This window comes from Ranitomeya variabilis, chromosome 8 (genome assembly GCF_051348905.1).
Source record: "Ranitomeya variabilis isolate aRanVar5 chromosome 8, aRanVar5.hap1, whole genome shotgun sequence".
Classification (NCBI taxonomy): Eukaryota; Metazoa; Chordata; class Amphibia; order Anura; family Dendrobatidae; genus Ranitomeya; species Ranitomeya variabilis.
The window spans coordinates 72,784,020-72,806,988 of NC_135239.1; the positions used below are offsets into that span (position 1 = coordinate 72,784,020).

A 22,969-nucleotide genomic window follows, 5' to 3' on the forward strand; every position below is an offset into this window, starting at 1 on the left:
GTGATACCCTTGACCCCTGCTGATTAGCTGTTAACTACTCTGGCCGGATGTCGGCAGAATATAGCAGCTCATTTCTATAGTGGCTTTAACGGTTCCCTTTCCCTATTCAAGTGAACAGAGGCTGGATCTGTAGCACCCGGCCGCGGGAATGATAGTTTTGGTGGAGCGGATCCAGCAGCATCTGAGAACCTCCGAACGGCGCATTCGCCGGTACCAGCTGATCAGCGGCAGTCCCAAGTATCGAACCCCCACCGATCAGACAAAAAAGTAGTTGCCAATCCTTTTAATCACAGTCCAAACTACTAGTTTTCTATCTTTCAAAGTTGACTCCATTCTGCTTTATATCAATTAGTAAAGCATATGAATGGGTCCTTCTTTTGGTAGAACTCCAGTTGTATGTTGTATCGGTACTGAAATAAGTAACTACTAATAATATACATTTGTCCATGAAATTTCAAATTTCTATCACTAATTGTCATCCACTACTCAATAAATGGGACTGATAAACATTACAGAATGCAAGGGAAACATTGGGGAATCCCACAGTTGCCGTAATCAATTTATACTCCTCATCTACTGTGAGTATCACCTTGTACTCCTCTTCTAGTGGCGGAGATTCTCTAGCGACACTCGTTAGGAAATTGCTATTGAAGACTTATATGTTGGCTCATTGATCTCCGGATGTGGGGATCTGTGTCAGGCTGTGATAAGAGCCAGGGAGCAATGAAGCGTTGAAAAGATCATCGATCAGATCATCAATACACATTGGCAACTCTGAAAATCCCATTCCTTCGCATGCTTTATACCATATGTGAGCGTATATTGTACGTCTGCCCGGCAGCTGTCATGGCCGTTAGAGATCTGGACACTCGGAATGACACTTCTTATACAAGAGCGCTTTGTGAAGGAGTACATTTAATGGTTAAAGGGATTGTCCACCTCTGAGGACATTTTTTATTTCTTTCTTTAAATGGATAAAAATGATTTTCACAATTTCATTAAACATTTTGCACATTCCACTTTTATGTGTGTGGTCTGCGGTCATAAATCAGCTGAAAAAAGACAGTTAAAAGAGATAGAAATTCTCCAATTGGACAGCTAGAATGAGCTCACTGACAGATTCCCAGTTAACTAATTCTGCAGCCACATCGACAATGCAACACCGAGCCTATAAAAAACAAAACGGTGCAACATTTTTATGAAGCCCAATTACAAAAATGTTTTTTTTTCCCACCAAAAAATGAATTCAGTTAAGAATAAAAATGTTTCCCCAAAATTGGATAACCCCTTTAAATAGTTATAACTTTATCACGTTATTACAGAGTAAGGTGAAGTAAGGATATTATACAATAGACTAATGTTATTTTGTAGAATTTTGTCACTTGCTTACTTTACCTTTATCTGACATTTCTTGTCGGACTTGTACTGCCAATGAGAAGTGCTCAGAGAATCAATGAAAGGAACAGTCCGGGCAATCCTGATACCCTGTGTTATGCCTGGTGTGGGCACCTCCACGGTCATCATGTCCAACCCCCTGATCAATGCAGGATTCACTAAACCATCTCAGAGAGATGTCTGTTGAGCCACTGTTTGAAGACTTCCATTGAGTGAGAACTCACCACCTCTCGTGGCAGCCTGTTCCACTCATTGATCACCCTATCTGTGAAATAGTTTTTTCTAATATCTAATCTGTGTCTCCTTCCCAGAACCTAGATCTCTGACTTGCCATCATAATATCCACGCAAACGCTACGCATTGTCTGATATCACAACATTCTTCAGTCCTCCGTATATTAATCTGACGATCAACTGTTTTATAGTTCTAGTGTTGGGACTAGTCTAGTTGAATATGGTGTTTTTACCAAAGCTTCATATAGAGAATCTACATACGTAGTCATAACCATTTGTCCCACTGTCCATCACGTTACAGATTAATACAATACTTTCTAACCATTTTTTCTCCACCATACCATTCATTTTATATGAGGTTGCTTTTTTATATACCTGTTATGACTTTTTTCCATTGTTCTTTCAGTCCTGAGTCCCAAAGTTCTAGGTATCGCGATTGCACGGTATGATTTCTGTGCGAGAGACATGAGGGAGCTGTCCTTATTCAAAGGCGATGTGGTAAAGATCTATACCAAGTCGGGGACCAATGGCTGGTGGAGAGGAGAAACAAATGGAAAGGTACATAATGGTGGAAGAGGGGATATAATATAATAAATTAATATAACGAAAGCCACTGCTTAAGGTTAAGCTTTACTGGTAATGACGTAAAAGTAAAGGCACGTCAAGACTCCAGAAATCCAGCAGAAAATAACCTGATTAGGAGTTTAGGGTGTAACTGATAAAGATCATGATGCCCATATTTTGTGTAGATAGTGGGTCTAAGATCACAGATAGACGGCTGTATAACTCGTGCGAGGATCGCATCTCATTCCTCGGACTGGCTGTCTGCTCTCCTGACCTGAGCTTGACATCTGCACAGAAATACATGCGGTCATGCTTAGGTCAGGAGAGTATACAGCCAGTCTGAGAATTCAGTGCTATCTTCGCATGAATTATACGGCTGTCTGTCTGCACCCTAAGGCTTCCAGTTTCCCTGTATGGAGAATTCAAAGAAAATGTTAGGAGACTTATACGCCATGCAATGCTCCCCTGGTAATTTAAATATGCAAATAACCTCTTCCTAGCGTAAGAGGATTGGAACTTTAGTTCCACCTATTGGAAGTAGTAATCCTTAAAGTCAATATCGACTCTTGAAAGGGCCTTGCCTCACGACTTAGGATGTGAAAACAAACCAGACACTCCATTTGTAGACAAGTGTTTTGGGGTAATTTACCTCATTAGTGCAAAGCCAAAGAACTGGTTTAACTGGGTGAGAGTCCTCTGACATAGTTTAAGGTGTACAGTTTCTCATTGTGGAGACTGCCTAGTCACCGTAAGGAGACTTACCCAACCAATCCAGCTCTCGTGCTGTGCACTGATGAGGGACATACAACCCTGAAACACTTGTATGCAAACTGAGTTTATGTGTTGGTTCTTTATCCTACATTATGTGGCAAGGCCCTTCAAAGAGGATCTTTCACCAAATTTTTCATGTTGAACTGGAAACACAGTGTAATTTCATCTTTCTGTTTTGGAGATATTAGTCGATGAAAGTATTTGACACTTAAACAGTTATTTTTAAGTCTAGGTGGGTATTACCAGAGAGATTTCACTAGAGGCATGTACTTATTCCTTTTTGTGAACTGACCAATCATAAGCAGGCAGTAACACACTGGAGAAAGAAGAACATGACCCCACAATAGCTTAGATAATGCTCAGTGTGAGACATCTATTGACAAACAGTCTGCTCTCCTCTTCAAAGTGATGACATTTGCTGGAGCCAAGCAGATCTGAGTGGGATTAGCAGCTTTGTCAGTACTCAATGTGGGGTATGGGCAGTACTGCAGAAGTTGTGTCTCATTACAAACACTTCTGTTAGCTTTCTTCTCAAATTAGCCTTATTGGCAGAACAAAATACACATTAACAATACCAAAGCAAGTGTAGTGCTGCCATCTCTACTGTACTGCTTCTTTAAAGAATCAGTGATGACTTGTCATGATGAGCTTCTGGTGAGTTTTTGATGCTGCCAAATTTCTATACCTATTATTTAAATTAGGTTACTTGTGTTTTTTTCTTTGCTTTTTTTTTTTTAACTTGCGTTTTTGACCCTGTGTTTTATGCCTTTTTTTGGTGTGTCATGCTTTTTAATAAATCTGTTTTGTTTTTGATACTTCCTGGTACTTGGCTTTTGAAAACTATATTGATATACTTAGGTGCGGATTACATGTGTACTGACGCGTTTCAGGCATGGAAATGTGTTAAAAACTCGTGCATTTTTACATTTGGATTTTCCACATCTAAAGCAAGTCTATGGGGAAAATTTGCAACAAAAGCTCAGGGTACCTGCAAGAGAGATTGACATGTTGCGGACCCATTCCATCATTGCACAATTGTTTCCCAACACTTAGCGGTGACATTTAATCCTTGAATGAAAGGGCAATAACCTGCAATCCTCTGTGTGTTGGTGCTGTAAAGAGTGAAGTGGTTTTACTTTCGTTTTTTTCCTTTCCACCCACAGGTTGGTTGGTTTCCATCCACATATGTAGAAGAAGATGAATGATGTTAACGCTCTTCACTGTAACACTGGAAATATTTCTGAAGTTTGCAAACATCGGCTTAACCACATCTGTAGCATGGAGCAATTGCTGAATTCTCCACTGTCTCAATACTGTTCATGTATCTAAGGAGCATGCTCTGAATTGGGGACTCGTACACTTTTGGGATGTACCATGGCATTGCAGGCCTGATGGTGCACAGACTGAAATGGACCTGAACCTGTTATTGTGTGAGAAGAGCTGAAAAATCGTATTCAGAACAACTAAGCCATATCTAACTATGCCAAACCGAAGTAGCTCACACACAGTGCCTATACAGTGTAACAACCCCACTGGAGTTTTTCATGTTTTATATCGTTACAGCATTGAATGGGTTTGTTTTTGGCTTTATTTAGATCATTTAAGGTCAATGTTACAAGGCCTATAATAAATATAAATGTCACCTGTCACCTCTAAAATTCTTCACCGAGACATATAGCGTCACGTCCACCCATCAAAACACTGCATGTCATGACTTTCCGAAATTCCTCAAGCTCGTAGAGTTCATGTGAAATGAGCCATCAGCCCCAGGTTCTCAGTTGGGTTTAGGTCTGGACTTCTATCACAGGAACATTGGGGCAGATGTACTTCTGTTCAAGAAATCTGGAATTGGAGGCACCAACTTTTTGGCACAAACAGTTTTAGAAAAATATATAGCGCCCAAAGGAATAGACGTCTGCACGTCTAAAGTGTCTAGGAAAGCGGGCTTGGGTTTGTCAAGTCGCAAAACACTCCAAATTTCTGATGTGCACCAATTTGGCGGCAGGGCAGACTACTGATACTACCAAAGAAGAGACTTGAACGAGGACATAGCGTGCACCATTGTAAAGCCAGGCAAACGCTCCAGTACACTGCATAAGCCAATAGTACCAGCATATATTTTACAAGACAAATATGCTTTTTTCTCCACTTAGAAGAAAATTCATTTCCTTTCTGAACTGATTTTTCACTCAGAAATAGAACTAAAATCTGTCTTAGTTGTGTGAGGAGGCGGGAGAGCAGGAATCCATCACCCTCGTATCTGTGTGTGCTGTGCATGGGAGACATCATACCGGCTCGTCTGCCCCTCTGGCTCAGTGACAACTGTAATTTAGGCTAAGTTCCCATTTGCGTTCGGCAGCCCTGCGTAGGGCTGCATACTTTTTCCCTTCATATCCACACAGCTGCGCATGCGTCCTGCGTACCTATCTTTAACATCGTCGTTTTGACGTGCCGCTAAACGCAACATGTTGTGTTCCCGTGCGGTCGGCAGGCACGTCAAAATGATGCATGCAGAGGCATCAACGCATGTCCCTGCGTACCCAATGTTAAAGATAGGAACGCAGGACGCATGCGCAGCTGCGCGGATATGAAGGGAAAAAGTACGCAGACCTACGCAGGGCTGCCGAACGCAAATGTGAACTTAGCCTTAGAAACACAGCCTGCATCCAGCTGTTGAAAAATGCGTATTAAAAAGCCATTTAATGACCAGAAAGAGTATTATTCCAAATCTGCACTCACATGACAACTTATTCCTTACAAACACCGGAAAAGGCAGGTGTGCTGCGCATTTCTGAGTAAAAGTTACGCTAATTTATAATCTTTTATTGATAAACATGACATAAATCTCCATTTATTTAATTTTTGTTGCAAGAAAAAATATTTAATATTTGCAATGGATGTAAATGAAACATGAAAAATGAACATGTGGTGAGTGATTTGTATATATTGTAGGTGCTGATATACATCCACACATGTCGCAGAGCTGAATGTGTCGTTAGTCAGTATACTCCACGTCCCTTTATTGGTGACCGGTCCGGCGCCATCTAGGTACTGCCGCTCCGTCCCACTCACAAAGCTGTAGTAAACTGTAATAGCAGGCGCAGCCATACTTATAAGTGTGCGAGGACCCATTTAGACAGCTCATTGGTAGGGATGCCAAGGGTCGGACTCCCAAAAATCCAGTATTAATAGTTACCCTAAGGTTACCCCCTTTGAGACTATGCATTTACAAATGTAGTGTTTTCCAACTAACACACAATGCATTAAACTATACCATGTCACTAAAGAATATCTTGAGGCAGAAAGCTGTGACTGGACACTTAGCGCTCGCTCACATCACCATATTAATCGGACGAGTGCTATCGGATTATTTATCGGAGAGGATTGGGCCAATGATATGTAAGGGGGCAATGGTTTTTTTTCTCATATCGATTTGGCATGAGAAAAAAATTGCAGCATTCATGCGTTTCATTGTGTCATTAGCAAACTCAACACGATTCTCTCAGGTGAGAAAATCTATGGACATGTGACCCAAGGCTTAAAGGGAACCTGTCACCCCCCCTTCCCTCCCCGGCGTTTTTAACTAAAAGAGCCATCTTGTGCATTCTGTTAAGGTGGCTCTTTTATTTGAGGTCCCTTCCATCGCTGAAATAATCGTTTTTTTAATTTGCCCGCCACACCTGTAGTCTGTCCAGGGGGCACGTCTTTTGCCCCCGGACACAAACGCCTCCCAGCCATCACTCGGCCCCTCCGGGCGCTGCCTCCTCTGCCTTCCTGAACGTCCCCGGTACCTACGCTGTAAGTTCCCATCATGTGATGTGAGTCGAAGGGCAGCGCAAACTGGGCATGCCCGAAAAAGGAACTTACAGCGCAGGCATCGGGGACATTAATGAAGGCACAGGAGATGGCACCTGGAGGGGCCGAGTGATGGCTGGGAGGCGTTTGTGTCAGGGGAAAAAGACATGCCACCTGGACAGACTACAGGTATGGCGGGCAAATAAAAAAAGCGAATATTCCAGCTTTGGAACGGACCGCAAATAAAAGAGCCACCTTGACAAAATGCAGCATTAGTGCTGCACAAGGTGGCTCTTTTAGTTAAAAATTCCAGGGGGAGGTGACAGGTTCCCTTTAAAGGGAACCTGTCAGCAGGATTTTACCCCCCAAACTGTTTCTATGTGCATGTAGCTCTTGCCACCACAAGTCCAGCAATACCTTTACATAGCCAATCCGTTCCTTTGTTACTGAGAAAACAGTGTTTAAATGAATATGCAAATGAGGCATATGTCAGCTATTTCCTGGCCATCGCCACCTTCTTCTTGAATTACAGCTCCTTTCCTATGCAGCTTCAAGCAAAGGAACCATCAAGTAAGCAGCGTAAGGCAGCGCCGGGCAGAGAAAAGCTGGGTAGAGCACAGGCTCGGGAAGTGCTTCCAGCCACTAAAAGCACTTTAGCCTCATTTGCATAATGAGTCAAACAACGATTTCTCTGTAACAGAAGAATGGAATGGCTAGTTAAAGGTAATGCAGAACTTGTCTATTCAAGACCTACATGCTCTTGTAAACAGTTATAGGGCTGAAATCCTACTAAAAAATCCCTTTATCACAGCACAAGCCATTAAAAATGTTAAGGTAGGTGTCAAGTTATGTGATATCTTCTTGTATGATTGTATATACGTAATGTTAGGAAATGCTGTTACACCTGCAGCTAAACTTGGGAGAAATGAATCACCAAATGACGCCATTCAACTCTGCTACATCTATGAAATCCTGCATTTGTCCATCCGATGGGACACATATTTCTATATTGTGTGTACATAGTGGGCCTGCCATGCTTTATGTCATTCTCTACTAGTAAGTGTAATTTAATGGGATATCTACAGAAAACATAGAAGGACGGAGCAGCTAGAAATAGATGGTAACATGTATTGCGGCATGCTCTATTATTTATGAATTTCCCAATTTTTCTGTATTATTTCTTTCTACCTGTAATGTGAATGCACAGAAACTTTGTTCTATATTTTGTACTCTGAGATTCAGATTATTATTTATTGCAAGATGTAGGATTAACAGTATTAATTTCTCTTATCTTTTCTACCACCTAAGAAAATGTTTAGATGCCACTTTTTTTCATTATGCATCTTCACTTTAAACAAGCTTCTGAATTTTATTGTTTTTTTTTTACTTGACAATAAGTTACTGAATAAACCAAAAATACGGACAAAGCGAGTGCAGTTATTAATTCCACATAAAGATAAAAGCGCTGCCATCATGTAAATGCATACACAACATCGGTGCAATCTAACAATGTCTAAGGCTATGTGCACACGTTGCGGATTCTCTGTGGATCCGCAGTGTTTTTTGAGGTGCAGAAACGCTGCAGATCCGCAATTGATTTACAGTACAATGTAAATCAATGAGAAAAAAAAAATGCTGTGCACACTTTGCGGAAAATCCGCTGCGGAAACGCTGCGGTTTAAAAGAAGTAGCATGTCACTTCTTTTTTGTGAGTCTGCAGCATTTTTGTACCCACTCCATTATAGAAAACCACAGGGGTAAAAACCGCAGCAAATCCGCAGCAAAAACGCACAAAAAAACGCTGCGGAACCGCACAAAAAACCGCAGGTGCGTCTTCTGCCAGGAGAGACAGAATCCGCACCAGAAATTCCTAACCCTAATCCGCAACGTGTGCACATAGCCTAAGGGTTTTACAAGCATAGAAAGAGGCCCCCGTCATACAAGGCCAAACCTACAGATATATGTTACCTCCAGTGTGTTCCAGGGGCAGAAACAACAAGGGAAATGGAAATGACCCTATCTGAATTTAAAGTGGTCCAGAAGCTTCCAACTCCTATTTTAAGGCTGAATTTTGCCCTATACGGTAGGTACATATGCCAGGCAAATCTTCCCAAGTAAAGGACCTGTCCGCTCTCGTCACCCCGCTGACAGTGCTAGACTGTGTAGGGTCACACGTGACAAATGAAATGGTACCATCCAGTCATCCACTTAGGCTATTTTTACATTGAGTGCTGCAGTGCCATTTCAGAGTTTCCATGTGGGATCATTTCCCAATGGGAATTTTGGCTGTGGCGTTCGTGAGTTCACATGTTAAAAAAATGGAATTCGGCACAGTGCACTTTTCTTACAGAATTCTTCTGTATATAACTGTGTAGTCTGCTGAACTATTCTATACTGCTGAAAACCCCCAGTAACACATTTAACTGGAGCTGTGTATAATATCTTAGTAAGCACACCAGCATCATCAGGTCTAGGAGATTGATTTAAAGAAGTGCACATAGTTTTTTTTTCTGTCAAACCTTATACTTCACTTTATGCATAGTATACTTATTTCCATGTGATTCAGCCTCACATTTTTTTCCTTCAACGTTCATCTTGATTTTTGTATGTTATTTCTCTATGCTCTGCTATCAATCCTATTATGAATTGGTAAAGCATTACATGGCCAACCAGACCCATCTCTATCTGCTGGCAGGATACTGTGGTTGTTCTTTCCTCTAAATAAACAGATAGATTCTAAGTATACAGTGAGAGAGGTGGAACTAAAGTCTACATTTTATCTTGGTGGAAGGCACTGTGCAGTCATCATCATTATCTGTGATATAAGCTCCTGTCCCCTTCCCCTATAAAGAACTTCAGATGTACACTCACCGGCCACTTTATTAGGTACACCATGCTAGTAACGGGTTGGACCCCCTTTTGCCTTCAGAACTGCCTCAATTCTTCGTGGCATAGATTCAACAAGGTGCTGGAAGCATTCCTCAGAGATTTTGGTCCATATTGACATGATGGCATCACACAGTTGCAGCAAATTTGTCGGCTGCACATCCCAAAGATGCTCCATACAAGGCAGGATGGATCCATGCTTTCATGTTGTTTACGCCAAATTCTGACCCTACCATCCGAATGTCGCAGCAGAAATCGAGACTCATCAGACCAAGCAACGTTTTTCCAATCTTCTAGTGTCCAATTTCGATGAGCTTGTACAAATTGTAGCCCCAGTTTCCTGTTCTTAGCTGAAAGGAGTGGTACCCGGTGTGGTCTTCTGCTGCTGTAGCCCATCTGCCTCAAAGTTCGACGCACTGTGCGTTCAGAGATGCTCTTAGGCCTACCTTGGTTGTAACGGGTGGCGATTTGAGTCACTGTTGCCTTTCTATCAGCTCGAACCAGTCTGCCCATTCTCCTCTGACCTCTGGCATCAACAAGGCATTTCCGCCCACAGAACTGCCGCTCACTGGATTTTTTTTCTTTTTCGGACCATTCTCTGTAAACCCTAGAGATGGTTGTGCGTGAAAATCCCAGTAGATCAGCAGTTTCTGAAATACTCAGACCAGCCCTTCTGGCACCAACAACCATGCCACGTTCAAAGGCACTCAAATCACCTTTCTTCCCCATACTGATGCTCGGTTTGAACTGCAGGAGATTGTCTTGACCATGTCTACATGCCTAAATGCACTGAGTTGCCGCCATGTGATTGGCTGATTAGAAATTAAGTGTTAACAAGAAGTTGGACAGGTGTACCTAATAAAGTGGCCAGTGAGTGTATAGTCCATGTAGTTACTTAATGCAGGCAGTTCTGGTGACCACCTTCAGAAAACATAATACCAAGTGATCCAAAAGGTGTCACCATATGATTACATGACCTAACTGACATATGACATGAACTTCCTGATAGAAAGGAACACCTATGTCAGGTAAATCTTGCTGAATTCTATGTATTGGGGAGTTAGTGACAAGAATAAAAAAATATTAAGTTTTTATTGTGAAATCTCATGACATATGTTTTAAATAAATGTTACATTTGGAGAGAGGTCAACAAGGCCTATAATGAAAGTAATACTATTCCTACTGTAAAGCACGGAGGTGAATCGCTGATGTTTTGGGGATGTGTGAGCTACAAAGGCACAGGAAATGGTCAAAGTTGAAGGAAAAATTAATGCAGCATGTTATCAATAAATACTGGAGGCAAATTTGCAATCATCAGCCCGGATGCTGTGCATGGGATGTACTTGGACCTTCCAACATGACAACGATCCAAAACACATGGCCAAGCAGACCTGTCATTGGCTACAGCAGAACAAAGTGAAGGTTCTGGAGTGGCCATCTCAGTCTCCTGACCTCAATATCATTGTGCCACTCTGGGGAGATTTCAAGCATGCAGTTCATGCTAGACAGCCCAGGAATTTACAGGAACTGGAGGCTTTTTGCCAAGAAGGGTGGGCAGCTTTACCATCTGAGAAATGAAAGAACCTCATCCACAACTACGACAAAAGACTTTAAGCTGCCATTGATGTTAGAGGGGGCAATACACGGTATTAGGAAATGGGGTATGTGAACTTTTGATCAGGGTCATTTGGAAGTTTTGGGTTGTCATTATGATTTAAAAAGATAAAACACAGTAGTTTGACAATAAATGGCTTCACCCAACCACTAACTATGAGTGGAGAAAAAGTTTTGGTGTTATCATTGATTATTATAATACATTTATTGTAGCGCCATTTATTCCATGGCGCTTTACATGTGAAAAGGGGGCAAATATAGACAAATACAATAAATAACTAGATATGTAAACTTTTGAGCACAACTGTATATATATATTAAATAAACACACAGCCAGAATAAAGGCTTTTAATTGAAAGAATGATACAGACTCCTTTAATAAATCTAAATTAAACCATACTCACATATGATCATGCATTCCACTGAAGCCATGGTCTCCTGTATTAAAACAAAAATAAAAAACAAACAATATCCCTCACCTGTCTGTCGTTAAGAATCACTTGTACATATCTTGTACATGTCCCCCTCCTTTTCTGATTGCATATTTTTCTATTATGTGCTTCAGAGCCCGTGTGAATAAATTTGCTCTTTGTGAAGTCCAAAACGATACTGATACTGAAACCTTTTAAGCCAAAACACATTTTCCCCCTTTCTTATATTTTAAAACATGCTTTTTTTAAGCAAGATTTTTCCATATCTATCCATGTCATAAACTCAATATAAATTTATATATTAATTTATATATAAATTTGCATATCCATGCCAGAGGATAACAGTTTTCAATCTGGACGGTGCCAAGATGTGGCCGTCCATGCTGATAACCACTGAGGAATGAGCTGCTGTGAGCGCAGCATCAGTGACTAGCGGTGATGTCAAACAAAGTTTTTGCCGGGTCACTGAGGCTGCATTCCCATCCTGGCCGCTGAACTGCGGTGACTTTGGTGAGATCACCTCTAGAACAGTGAGAAAATGTCTCATGGTGCAGCTCTGATCTCAAGGAGGTCACCACAGTTCAGAGGCCCAGCTGTTAACCCAGCCTCAGTGCCTGCGGTAACCTTGATGATGTCACTGCTAGTCACTGAGCCTGCACTCGCAGCAGCTCATTGCTCAGTGGTTCATCCATCCTGATGTGACCGTCCAGGCTGAAAACTGTTTATCCCCAAACATGGATTATGGTGTGGGACAGAACGATGGACAGGTGACGGATATGGTTATTTTTTATTTTTGTTCTGTTACAGGATACCATAGCTACAGTGGAATGGACGATAAAAAGAGTATGGTTTAATTTAGATTCATTAAAGGAGTTTGTGTGATTCTTTTATTTTAAGGGCTTTATTCTGGCTGTGTGTTTATTTACAGTATACAGTAACTATAGGATTAGTAATGGGTAGGTATCTTATTGACGCTTCTCCGTTACGAAGCCGTGGGTTTGATGTCACTGGATGATACAAAGGTGACATCAACCCCACTAATATGATCGCCACTTGCCACCGCCACAGGGCAAGTGGGAAAAGCTGGGCAAATCACCAGAATTGGTGCATCTAATAGATTTCTGGGTGACTGCGGGCTGCTATTTTTAGGCTGGAGGGGGACAATAGCCATGGCCCCTTACCAGCCTGAGAATATCAGCACCCATATATCAGCTTTAGCTTGGCTGGTTGTCATAAATGGGGGGGACCCCACGTTAATGCTGTATGTGTTAGGGCTAGCAGAAACCACCAAATAATAAGGATGGCATAAGGTGCGTTCGCAGCCTGGGGTCCACCGTGCAGATATGGAACCTGCTTGTAATAATTATAGGGGATAACTCAGGAGACTCTTTGCGTGGAACAAGACAACTACAGGACACAGTTTTATAAGTGGTAAAGTCTATATTATCACACGGTGATTCAAACAGGTGCAGAGAGAAACTCAAGTCCACAACACTTGGTGTAAATATTAAACGAAGCTTAGCAGTCTATAGGAAACTTCAGAGGAAAATGCAATCAAGCAGAAAGTCTATGAAGTACAGTTATTCTTGAGGATACTTGACACGAATAAACCCTTGTCTTAGTCCAAACAAAGATAGATAAGCTTATAAGGCAGTTCAAATCATATCTTAGCTCAACCAGGGAGGCCTGGTTAATAGTCTCAGGTTTTTGCAGAGCAGAAACAGCTTACATGTCCAGCAAATGAGATGGAAGTAAACACGAGCAACAGATGAAGGAGGATTACTGGAACTGGTGTATGCAGCAGGAACTCAGAGCAGAGTAGCAGGATCACCACACAGGTTCACAGGAGCAGGTATATAGCCAGGGAGTAATCAGAGGTCAGGAGCTGGATGCAAGGCAGAATACTCTAGCAGAGCCTGAAGGCTGGGGTGGTTTTATAGCAGGAAGACACAGTGCACATGAGACCAAAGAGGCCATCTTGGAAAAGGGCGATAATGCACAAAAGGTAAAAAATGTTCAGAGTCCTGACATTACTCCTTCCATAGAAGCGGCCTCAGGACGATCCTGGACCTGATTTCTCAGGGAATCTCTGATGAAAACGAAAAATCTTCTGTTGGGCATTGATGTTTTCCACAGGTTCCCAAGAGTCTTCCTCAGGGGGATATCCCTGCCATCTTATCAGATATTGGAGCCGATTCCTGCGAATCCTGGAATCAATAATTTCCTCCACCACAAATTGTTCTTGCCCATCAATCACCACAGGCTGCGGAGGTGGCACAACACGTCCCTGGAAGGTATTAGGAGATACAGGCTTTAGTAAAGATACATGAAAAACTGGGTGTACCTTCATAGTCCTAGGTAGCTTCAGCCGGCAGGCCACAGAGCTCTCATATCTGTCCAAGTTTTTGTGAAGGAACATTTAACTTCAGATTCTTAGTTGCTAGTTGCTAACCACACGGAATCTCCTACCTTGAACATGGGTGCAGGTTTACGGAATCTATCAGCCGATCTCTTATAACTTTCTTGAGCTGTGGTCAGGGATTCCTTCAGAACCTCCAGATTTTGTCTCATCGCAGTCAGCCTTTCCTCCACTGCCGGAACCGGAGAATTAATTGGAGACCTAGGTAAAACACCAAAGAAAGGTGTAAATTTAGTGCAGGCGCTCTGAGAATTATTATATGAAAATTCAGCTAACAGCAGCAACTCCAACCAATCATCCTGGAGATGGCTGACATAGCATCTTAGATATTGTTCCAGCATCTGGTTGGTATGCTCAGTCTGACCATTTGTCTGGGGATGGTAAGCGGAAGAGAGACAGACATTAATATTGAGTGCAGAGCAAAACCCCTTCCAGAATCTTGAAGTGAACTGTACTCCACGGTCAGAGATGATCTCATCCGGAACCTCATGCAGCCGAAAGACATTCTGTATAACCAAGTTCACTGTATCTTTAGCTGAGGGGAGGCCGGTGCATGGAACAAAATGAGCAGCTTTAGTCAGGCGATCAACTACCACCATGATTGTATTCATGCCCCCCGATGTAGGCAGCTCCACAATAAAGTCCATTGATATAGACCCCCAAGGGCGGGACGGAACAGGTAATGGTTGTAGAAGACCCGTAGGTGCCACATGAGGAGTTTTGTAATTTGCACACACCTCGCAAGAGAGAACATAGTCCTTGGTATCCTTCAGGCAAGTTGGCCACCAGAAGAAATGGCTCAGGAACTCTTTTGTCTTCTGTACCCCCCTGTGACCAGTCAACTTGGAGTCATGTACCAACTTGAGGATCTGCAGATGGACGACCTCAGGGACGTAGATACGTCGATCTCTGAACCACATGCCACCCTTAAAGACAAGATTAATATCCACAGGTTGGTTGGCCAGAAATACATCACCGTCATAGGCCTCCCTGCACTCCTTCCACAAGTCCTGATCATGGATAACCCCGATGAAATTGGCATCAGATAGAATGGTCTTGGATGGGGCTCCAGGTACGGAATCCGCAGCATGGATTTGGGATAAAGCATCAGCCTTCCCATTACGAGAACCTGAACAGTACGAGATAACAAAGTTAAATTGATTTAAAAATAAGTTCCAACGAGCCTGATGAGGAGAAAGACATCTAGCGGATCTAAGGAACTCTAAATTGCGATGGTCAGTTAACACTATGATCTGTTGTGCAGCTCCTTGCAGATGATGCCTCCATTCTTTGAAAGCCGCAATAATAGCCAGCAATTCCTTGTCTCCCACGTCGTAATTCTTCTCTGCTGAGGTTAGTCTACGAGAAAAGAAAGGACAAGGATGTAGCATACCCTTCTCTCCAGTTCTTTGGGAGAGAATAGCCCCCAAAGCATTATCAGAAGCGTCCACCTCCACAATGAATGAAAGTGTTGGATCTGGGTGTATCAACAGCGGTGCTGATGTGAAACAGATCTTAAGCGGATCAAAAGCTTCTTGAGCCTGTGATGACCACTTAAAGGGCTTTTCCTTCTTTGTCAAGGAAGTAATGGGAAGGACAATATCAGAAAAATTTCGAATGAAGCGTCTGTAGAAATTTGCAAAACCAATAAAACGTTGGACCTCCTTAACGTTCTTGGGTACCGGCCAGTCAAGGATAGCCTGAATCTTACCAGATTCCATGTTCAGCCCCTGGGGAGAGATGATATAACCTAAGAACTGTATCTCAGAATGATGGAACTCGCATTTCTGCGGCTTGATATACAGATGGTTCTCTTTCAGACGTCTTAAAACAGCTTTGACATGTTCTTCATGTTCCTGTAGAGAGTCAGAAAAGATTAGAATATAGTCCAAATAGATCACCACAAACTGGTCCAACAAATCTCTGAAAATGTCATTAGCAAGGTGTTGAAACGTTGCAGGGGCATTACAAAGCCCGAAGGGCATCATGAGATATTCAAAGTGTCCATACCGACATCGGAATGCTGTCTTCCACTCATCCCCTGGACGAATACACACCAAATTATAAGCCACACGAAGACCCAGTTTAGAGAACACCTTAGCATGGCGGACTCTTTCCAGTAATTCGGGAATCAGAGGCAAAGGGTAACGGTTTCGTACGTTTACCTTATTGAGTTCCCAATAGTCAACACAGGGTCTCAGGGTCCCATCCTTCTTTTTTACAAAAAATATAGGTGCCCCTGCTGGTGAGGAAGAAGGACGTATGAAGCCTTTGGCCAGATTTTCATCAATATACTCCTTTAAGGCTTGAAGCTCAGGTGCCGCCAAAGGGTATACGTTACCGAAAGGAATAGCTGCCCCAGGAAGCAGCTCAATGGGACAGTCATAATGCCTGTGTGGAGGAAGCTGATATGCATTCTTCTTGTCACAGATGTCAGAGAACTCTTTATATGCTGGAGGTAAAGAAAATACCTGTACATGTGGTTCCGTAGCCGTGGACTCAGGGACAGCTTCTGTTAACGCTGAGTTGCTCCTTGTTGGAAAGATAATCTCCTTGGTCTCCCAGTTGATAATTGGGTTCTGAGAACGCAACCAAGGAGTGCCTAAAATCACAGGAAAATGAGGAGAAGAAATTAGCAAGAAAGAAAGTTGCTCCTGATGATTAGGCTCCAACAAAATTTCAAGGGGTACGGTCTCCTGATCCACAGGCCCAGAGATTAAAGGTGACCCATCCACTGTTTCCATGGTAATTGGAGAGGCTCTTTGCTGAATTTCAATACCATGTTCCTTGGCAAATGCGATATCCATGAAATTGCCACCTGCACCTGAGTCAATCATAGCTGCACTGGAAATCCACTGTCCTGAACACAGGATCTTAATAGGGAGAGAACAGTGAGAATACTTTTCTTTCAGCTCCTTGGGGGGTGAAGTAATAGAAAGTGAATGAAATACAGCATTTAAAGGCAGGCTACATTTAGAGATGTCAGATTCATCATCACAGTTGTCATACTCCACTACTGCTGCTAGCACCTTGTTAGGCCGTCTAGGACACTTAGGACAATTGATCAAGAAGTGGTCAGACTGGCCGAAGTAGAAACAGACTTTCACGAAGGCGATGCTCCCGGTGCTCATTGATCTCACGCCTCTGAACAGAATCAATTTGCATGGGCACCTCCTCCACCTCCCGAGAGGTTTTACCTGCAGGCTCTTTGGAAGGAAGGGAAAAGTTAGAAATACGGTTATATGCAGCAAATTTCTCCTGTCTACGCTCAGTAAGACGAATGTCTATGCACTCACAATGCTGTATAAATGTCTCTAGCTCTTGTGGTGCCTCAGAGCGAGCTAGTTCATCTTTTATAATACTAGACAGACCCCTTTTAAAAATAGGCAATTGTGCATAACTGTCCCAATTGGTATCTACCGCTAATCTCCTGAATTCAGTGGCATACTCAATAACAGAACATTTAGCCTGGCGTAAAGACAACAAAGCAGATTCAGCAGTTGCACAGCGATTAGGGTCATCAAACATTAATGCCATAGCAGCCAAGAAATCATCCAAGTTATTTAACCGTGGGTCACTAGACTCAATCATCGGATTCGCCCAGGCGAGCGCTCGTGAGGTCAGTAGCATTATTACACACAATACTTTGGATCTATCAGTAGGAAAACTGTGTCCTGAAAAGCCCGTCCATACTGGGACTCTATGCCAGCAAGTTTGTTTTCCTGGGCTGCCATGCGGTTGCTTAAGTCCTGCAAAGTTTGTCCAAACACTTGTTCATTGTGTTCAAAGCTTCCAAACTTCTTTTGCAGACCTTCCACATCTTTATGCAGTGATCTAATTATGGAAAACACCTGCTCTAGTCTGCTCTCTGCAGTCATTGTTCCAGCAGTCTCCTTTTTTTATGGCTAGAGTATCCTGTAATAATTATAGGGGATAACTCAGGAGACTCTTTGCGTGGAGCAAGACAACTACAGGACACAGTTTTATAAGTGGTAAAGTCTATATTATCACACGGTGATTCAAACAGGTGCAGAGAGAAACTCAAGTCCACAATACTTGGTGTAAATATTAAACGCAGCTTAGCAGTCTATAGGAAACTTCAGAGGAAAATGCAATCAAGCAGAAAGTCTATGAAGCACAGTTATTCTTGAGGATACTTGACACAAATAAATCCGTCTTAGTCCAAACACAGATAGATAAGCTTATAAGGCAGTTCAAATCATATCTTAGCTCAACCAGGGAGGCGTGGTTAATAGTCTCAGGTTTTTGCAGAGCAGAAACAGCTTACATCTCCAGCAAATGAGATGGAAGTAAACACGAGCAGCAGATGAAGGAGGATTACTGGAACTGGTGTATGCAGCAGGAACTCAGAGCAGAGTAGCAGGATCACCATACAGGTTCACAAGAGCAGGTATATAGCCAGGGAGTAATCAGAGGTCAGGAGCTGGTTGCAAGGCAGAATACTCTAGCACAGACTGAAGGCTGGGGTGGAGTTTTATAGCAGGAAGACACAGTGCACATGAGACCAAAGACGCCATCTTGGAAAAGGGCAGTAATGCACAAAAGGTAAAAAATGTTCAGAGTCCTGACACTGCTGCTGAGTAATGACGGACTATATGGTGGTATAATGTGGATACATGTAGAAAAGCCGCGGAGACACCATCACGTGTTTCTCAACGCAAGCAATGTGTGATCACTGCGTTGAGAAACACGTGATGGTGTCTCCGCGGTGTTAGATGATTTGATCTCCCTGAGGTCATTCATCCTCATGTTTATAGTCTTTTCACTAGGCACTGCTCCTAACAGCCAGTTTCCTACTCCACACTGATGAGGGGCAAATACCCCGAAACAGCTGTCTGTGGATGGATACCATGTTTTGGCATAGGTGGTTTTCCTTTATTGGATGCTGCCCTTCCCGTGGTTCTTCCTTCCCGGTGAAAGACCTGGCTATTCATTGCTTGCGTTGAGAAACACGTGATGGTGTCTCCACGGCTTTTCTACATGCATTTGCATATTTCCCTTAAGGGATGGGAGCAGTGTTCTGGATCACTGCGTTGAGAAACACGTGATGGTGTCTCCGCGGTGTTGGATGTTTTGATCTCCCCGAGGTCATTCATCCTCATGTTTATAATGTGGATACACACGGGTTAGCTTCACCCGGTATGAAGGAAGCAAGCCCTGTTCCGTCACAGGGCTGCGGTACCTGTTATGGACCTGGTGGTTAGGAGCACCCGGAATGACCTGATGAGTTAACTAGAAATCGGAACAAGCTCTGGGAAAGTGGGAACTCTGCTGACCGCAAACACTACTCCTATCACACACACTAGAAATAGCTGTGGAGCGTACCTAACTCTCCCTAGACGCCTCTTCACAGCCTAAGAGCTAACTACCCCTAAAGATAGAAATAGAAGCCTAACCTTGCCTCAGAGAAATTCCCCAAAGGTAAAGGCAGCCCCCCACATATATTGACTGTGAGTTAAGAGGAAAGTCACAAACACAGGAATGAAACAGGTTTTAGCAAAGGAGGCCAGACTTCACTAATTTAGTCAGAGGATAGAAAAGGGAACTAAGGGGTCAGCACAAAAGACTACAAAAAGCCACGCAGAGTAATCAAAAAGACTCCCCACACCGACTCACGGTGTGAAGGTGCCACTCTGCACCCCAGAGCTTCCAGCTAGCAAGGGAATATCATAATAGCAAGCTGGACTAGAAATAGTATTACTAAGAAATATATTCAGGAAGCAGTAACAAAAAATGAACTAGCAAAGACTTAGCTTCTGCTGGAGTAGACAGGTCCTCAGAGAAGTCCAAGAGAGATCTGAACCAATACTGAAACAACGACAGCTGGCATGAAGTAACGATCTGAGTGGAGTTAAATAGGGAAGCCAGTATAGCAAGAAATGAGAGCAGCTGACAAAGCCAACCTCAGTGACCAGCAGTTCCGCTCAAAGCCACCAGAGGGAGTCCAAGAGCAGAACTAACCAAAGTACCATTCATGACCACAGGAGGGAGTCCGAGAACGGAATTCACAACAGGTACCGCACAAAGAGCGTAAGCAAAGAGTCACAGAACTCTGTCCCAAGACTCAGGGAAAGAGTTCCTCTAGACCTCTTGCACTCGACACCGCTACTGGGGTGTCAGAGATTAACAGATATAATAATTTAATGCACAAGAGTGCGTGCAGTGCCGCTCTGGCAGACTCCACTAACCACCCAGACTGGGGCCAGGAAAGTGCTCGATTAGCGCACGGCGCCGCACTGGTGGTCACTGCTATCAGATGCTGTATCGTGTGCTAGCTTTGCGGAATAGCACTGTCAGGCGCTAGTTAGCTTCCACCATTCGCGAGCAGTCAACAACACTAGGGATAGGAATGATTCGGAGCTTTCATCCATCGACAGGCATACATCTACACACACACACGTTAATAAGTTTATACTAGCACATGGCCGTGCGGCCTTGCAAACCTTTTAACGCGGAAGCTCTCCAGGACCTTCCTAGTGGTCCAATAGGAGCTGCTACAGGGCCTGAGCATGTGACCCCCGACCTCCAATGAGAGGTCGTCCCTTGGGCATGCTCAGAAGAAGAAAAGCAGGACTTAGTCCCAGGGATGCCTGCCCGCCGCTGATCAGTACTGGCTACAATGGCTGAGCCTGGAAGGACAGCAGTAACCAGCTGCACAGTATCAGCTTGAGCCAGATGCTGGGACCAACGTCTCCGCTGAGCAGACTCCACTGTGGCTGGAGGAGAATGGGAGACCACAGCAGAGATGGTTTGAGATTCCCCCTGTGCAGCGGCGGGAACTCGACACCTAACAGTATGCACACCAACTTATACTCCATTTCATATCTAGGTTTTCAGGTATTGTATGCTGTTGGTCAATGTGTACATCAAGAAGTCCTGGTGTGCCATTATTAATAAACCTGCAGTGTTTTGAGAGGTTTTGTTATTACACAGGTTCTAAAGGTGAATTGTTAGAACACAGGAGTTTACATTTCTCTAAAGTCTTATATCCTATTAACATAAATAAGGAATATTTATTTAAAGAGAAAACAATATTTTTCTTACTACCTTTACATGTGGATTTGTGCTTTGCATTCTGCAGGAAAGTAAGCGTGACACTGATAAGAAATTCATATTCCCCAGAACACAAGTCGATGAGTTAAAAATTACTGTTATGAAGTTTTTGCTGCCTCGTGGTAGAAATATATTAATATATTCAAGCTCTTCTAATGTATTCACTCTTGAGCTGGAAATTTCACCTAATGTGTGTCAAGTGTATTGTAAAACCCTGGCCATATTCTAATATCCTAAGTTTCAGTCTTCTAAAATATCAATGATTCATAGTATAAGAAAGCAAAAGTCAGTTTTATTTCCAAACATTGCAGATTTGTTGTATAAATACCTCTCCATATTTCTATTCTGCAACCCCTATGTAACCCTTTCTAACCACAGCCAGTATTTTTAGTATGTTCATTCTTTTTATCATTAAATGTTTTTTCCCATGAGCAAAATACATTTTAATCAATAGATCTTGGAATAAAAATAATTTCCACAATTGCATGTGTATATAAAAAATGTCCCTGTGCTGAGCTAATCTTATAAATGTGCCCCTGCTGTGTACTGTGTAATGGCTGTGTCTGACCGTGCAGGAACATGTTCTGATCATACTACAGCTTTTGGCCAGGGGAAGAAGCAAAAGAGAGTATAGAGACAGGACAACACAGGATCGTTGCTTTTTCTCTGAGTTAAAATATGTCAAGCAAATGTTTTTCCCTACAAAAAGAATCTGCTGTGATCCGGTGCTGTCCTGTCTGTATACTCTTCGACATTCTGTATTTAACAGAAAAACAAAAACAATTGTGCAAAGTATTTACATTTTTTTGCAAATGAAGAAGGGGTAATTCAATCAGTGCGGAGGTGGGGTATAATCCAGAATCACCAAAAGTTGTGAAATAGTTTTTTATTTTTTCAAAAGTAGAAAGTAATACAATCCATGCTTTATGGGTCCAGAACTGTGTCTTCCTCAGGATTAAAATACACCAATAAACTAATGAAGTACAACAAAAAAATATATTGTGGTATCATGTTAGCCAGAAAAGGCCATGTAAATACTTTTATGCCCCAAAATGATAAAAGCGCCCACCTGAAAAAGTGCTAAAAAACACAAAAAAAAAATGAACATATGCAATGTCAAAATGGCTTGACATGTACATGTTACAAGTTTTGTAATTTCATTCAACTGCTTCAAGAAACTAAAAGAAGTGACCAGTCCATTCTTCAGGTGGCTTGTACTTGAAATATGCCACTGTCTTACATATACTATTGAAGAAAAAAAAGGAACACTGTCAGCAAAGCAGCTGCAAAAAACAGTAGTTAGACACCAAAAAAGATGCTTCCGGAAAAACAATGCCAATATTTTCCCTGATGCGTCTTCTGAAAGATGCCGTGTGCACATACCCTTACTTGTAATATCAGGCACTGCAAAAAGTGTGATGCTATCCTAGTAAACTATAAAGGGGTTGTGGGGCTTGTTGGAGCATCGTGACTTCTCCAAATGAACATTGGTGACCTATGCTAAGGATAGTCCATCAGTTTTGTATCCTATATAACATTTTTAACCAGGGTTGTGGTGTCGGTAAGCCAAACCTCCAACTCCGACTATTTCCCTGACTCTGACTCCCTCATGAATGCTTCACTACTGAGCATGTACATAAAGTGCAGCACTGGCTCACTACTGAGCATGTACATAAAGTGCAGCACTGGCTCACTACTGAGCATGTACATAAAGTGCAGCACTGGCTCACTACTGAGCATGTACATAAAGTGCAGCACTGGCTCACTACTGAGCATGTACATAAAGT

At 42.6% G+C, this 22,969-nt stretch overlaps 1 protein-coding gene across 3 annotated transcripts in view; it reads left to right on the plus strand.

Annotated features, from left to right (window-relative positions):
* The window catches only part of VAV3 (vav guanine nucleotide exchange factor 3), a 248,480-nt gene extending 243,135 nt beyond the window's left edge, over positions 1–5,345 (plus strand). For all 3 annotated transcript variants that reach the window (XM_077277485.1, XM_077277487.1, XM_077277486.1), the window contains 2 exons: positions 2,035–2,186; positions 4,127–5,345. In XM_077277485.1, the coding sequence (XP_077133600.1) occupies positions 2,035–2,186; positions 4,127–4,168 (194 nt within the window). In that variant the 3' untranslated portion in view covers positions 4,169–5,345. The remainder of the gene's footprint in view (positions 1–2,034; positions 2,187–4,126) is intronic.
* Positions 5,346–22,969: the final 17,624 nt, after the last annotated feature.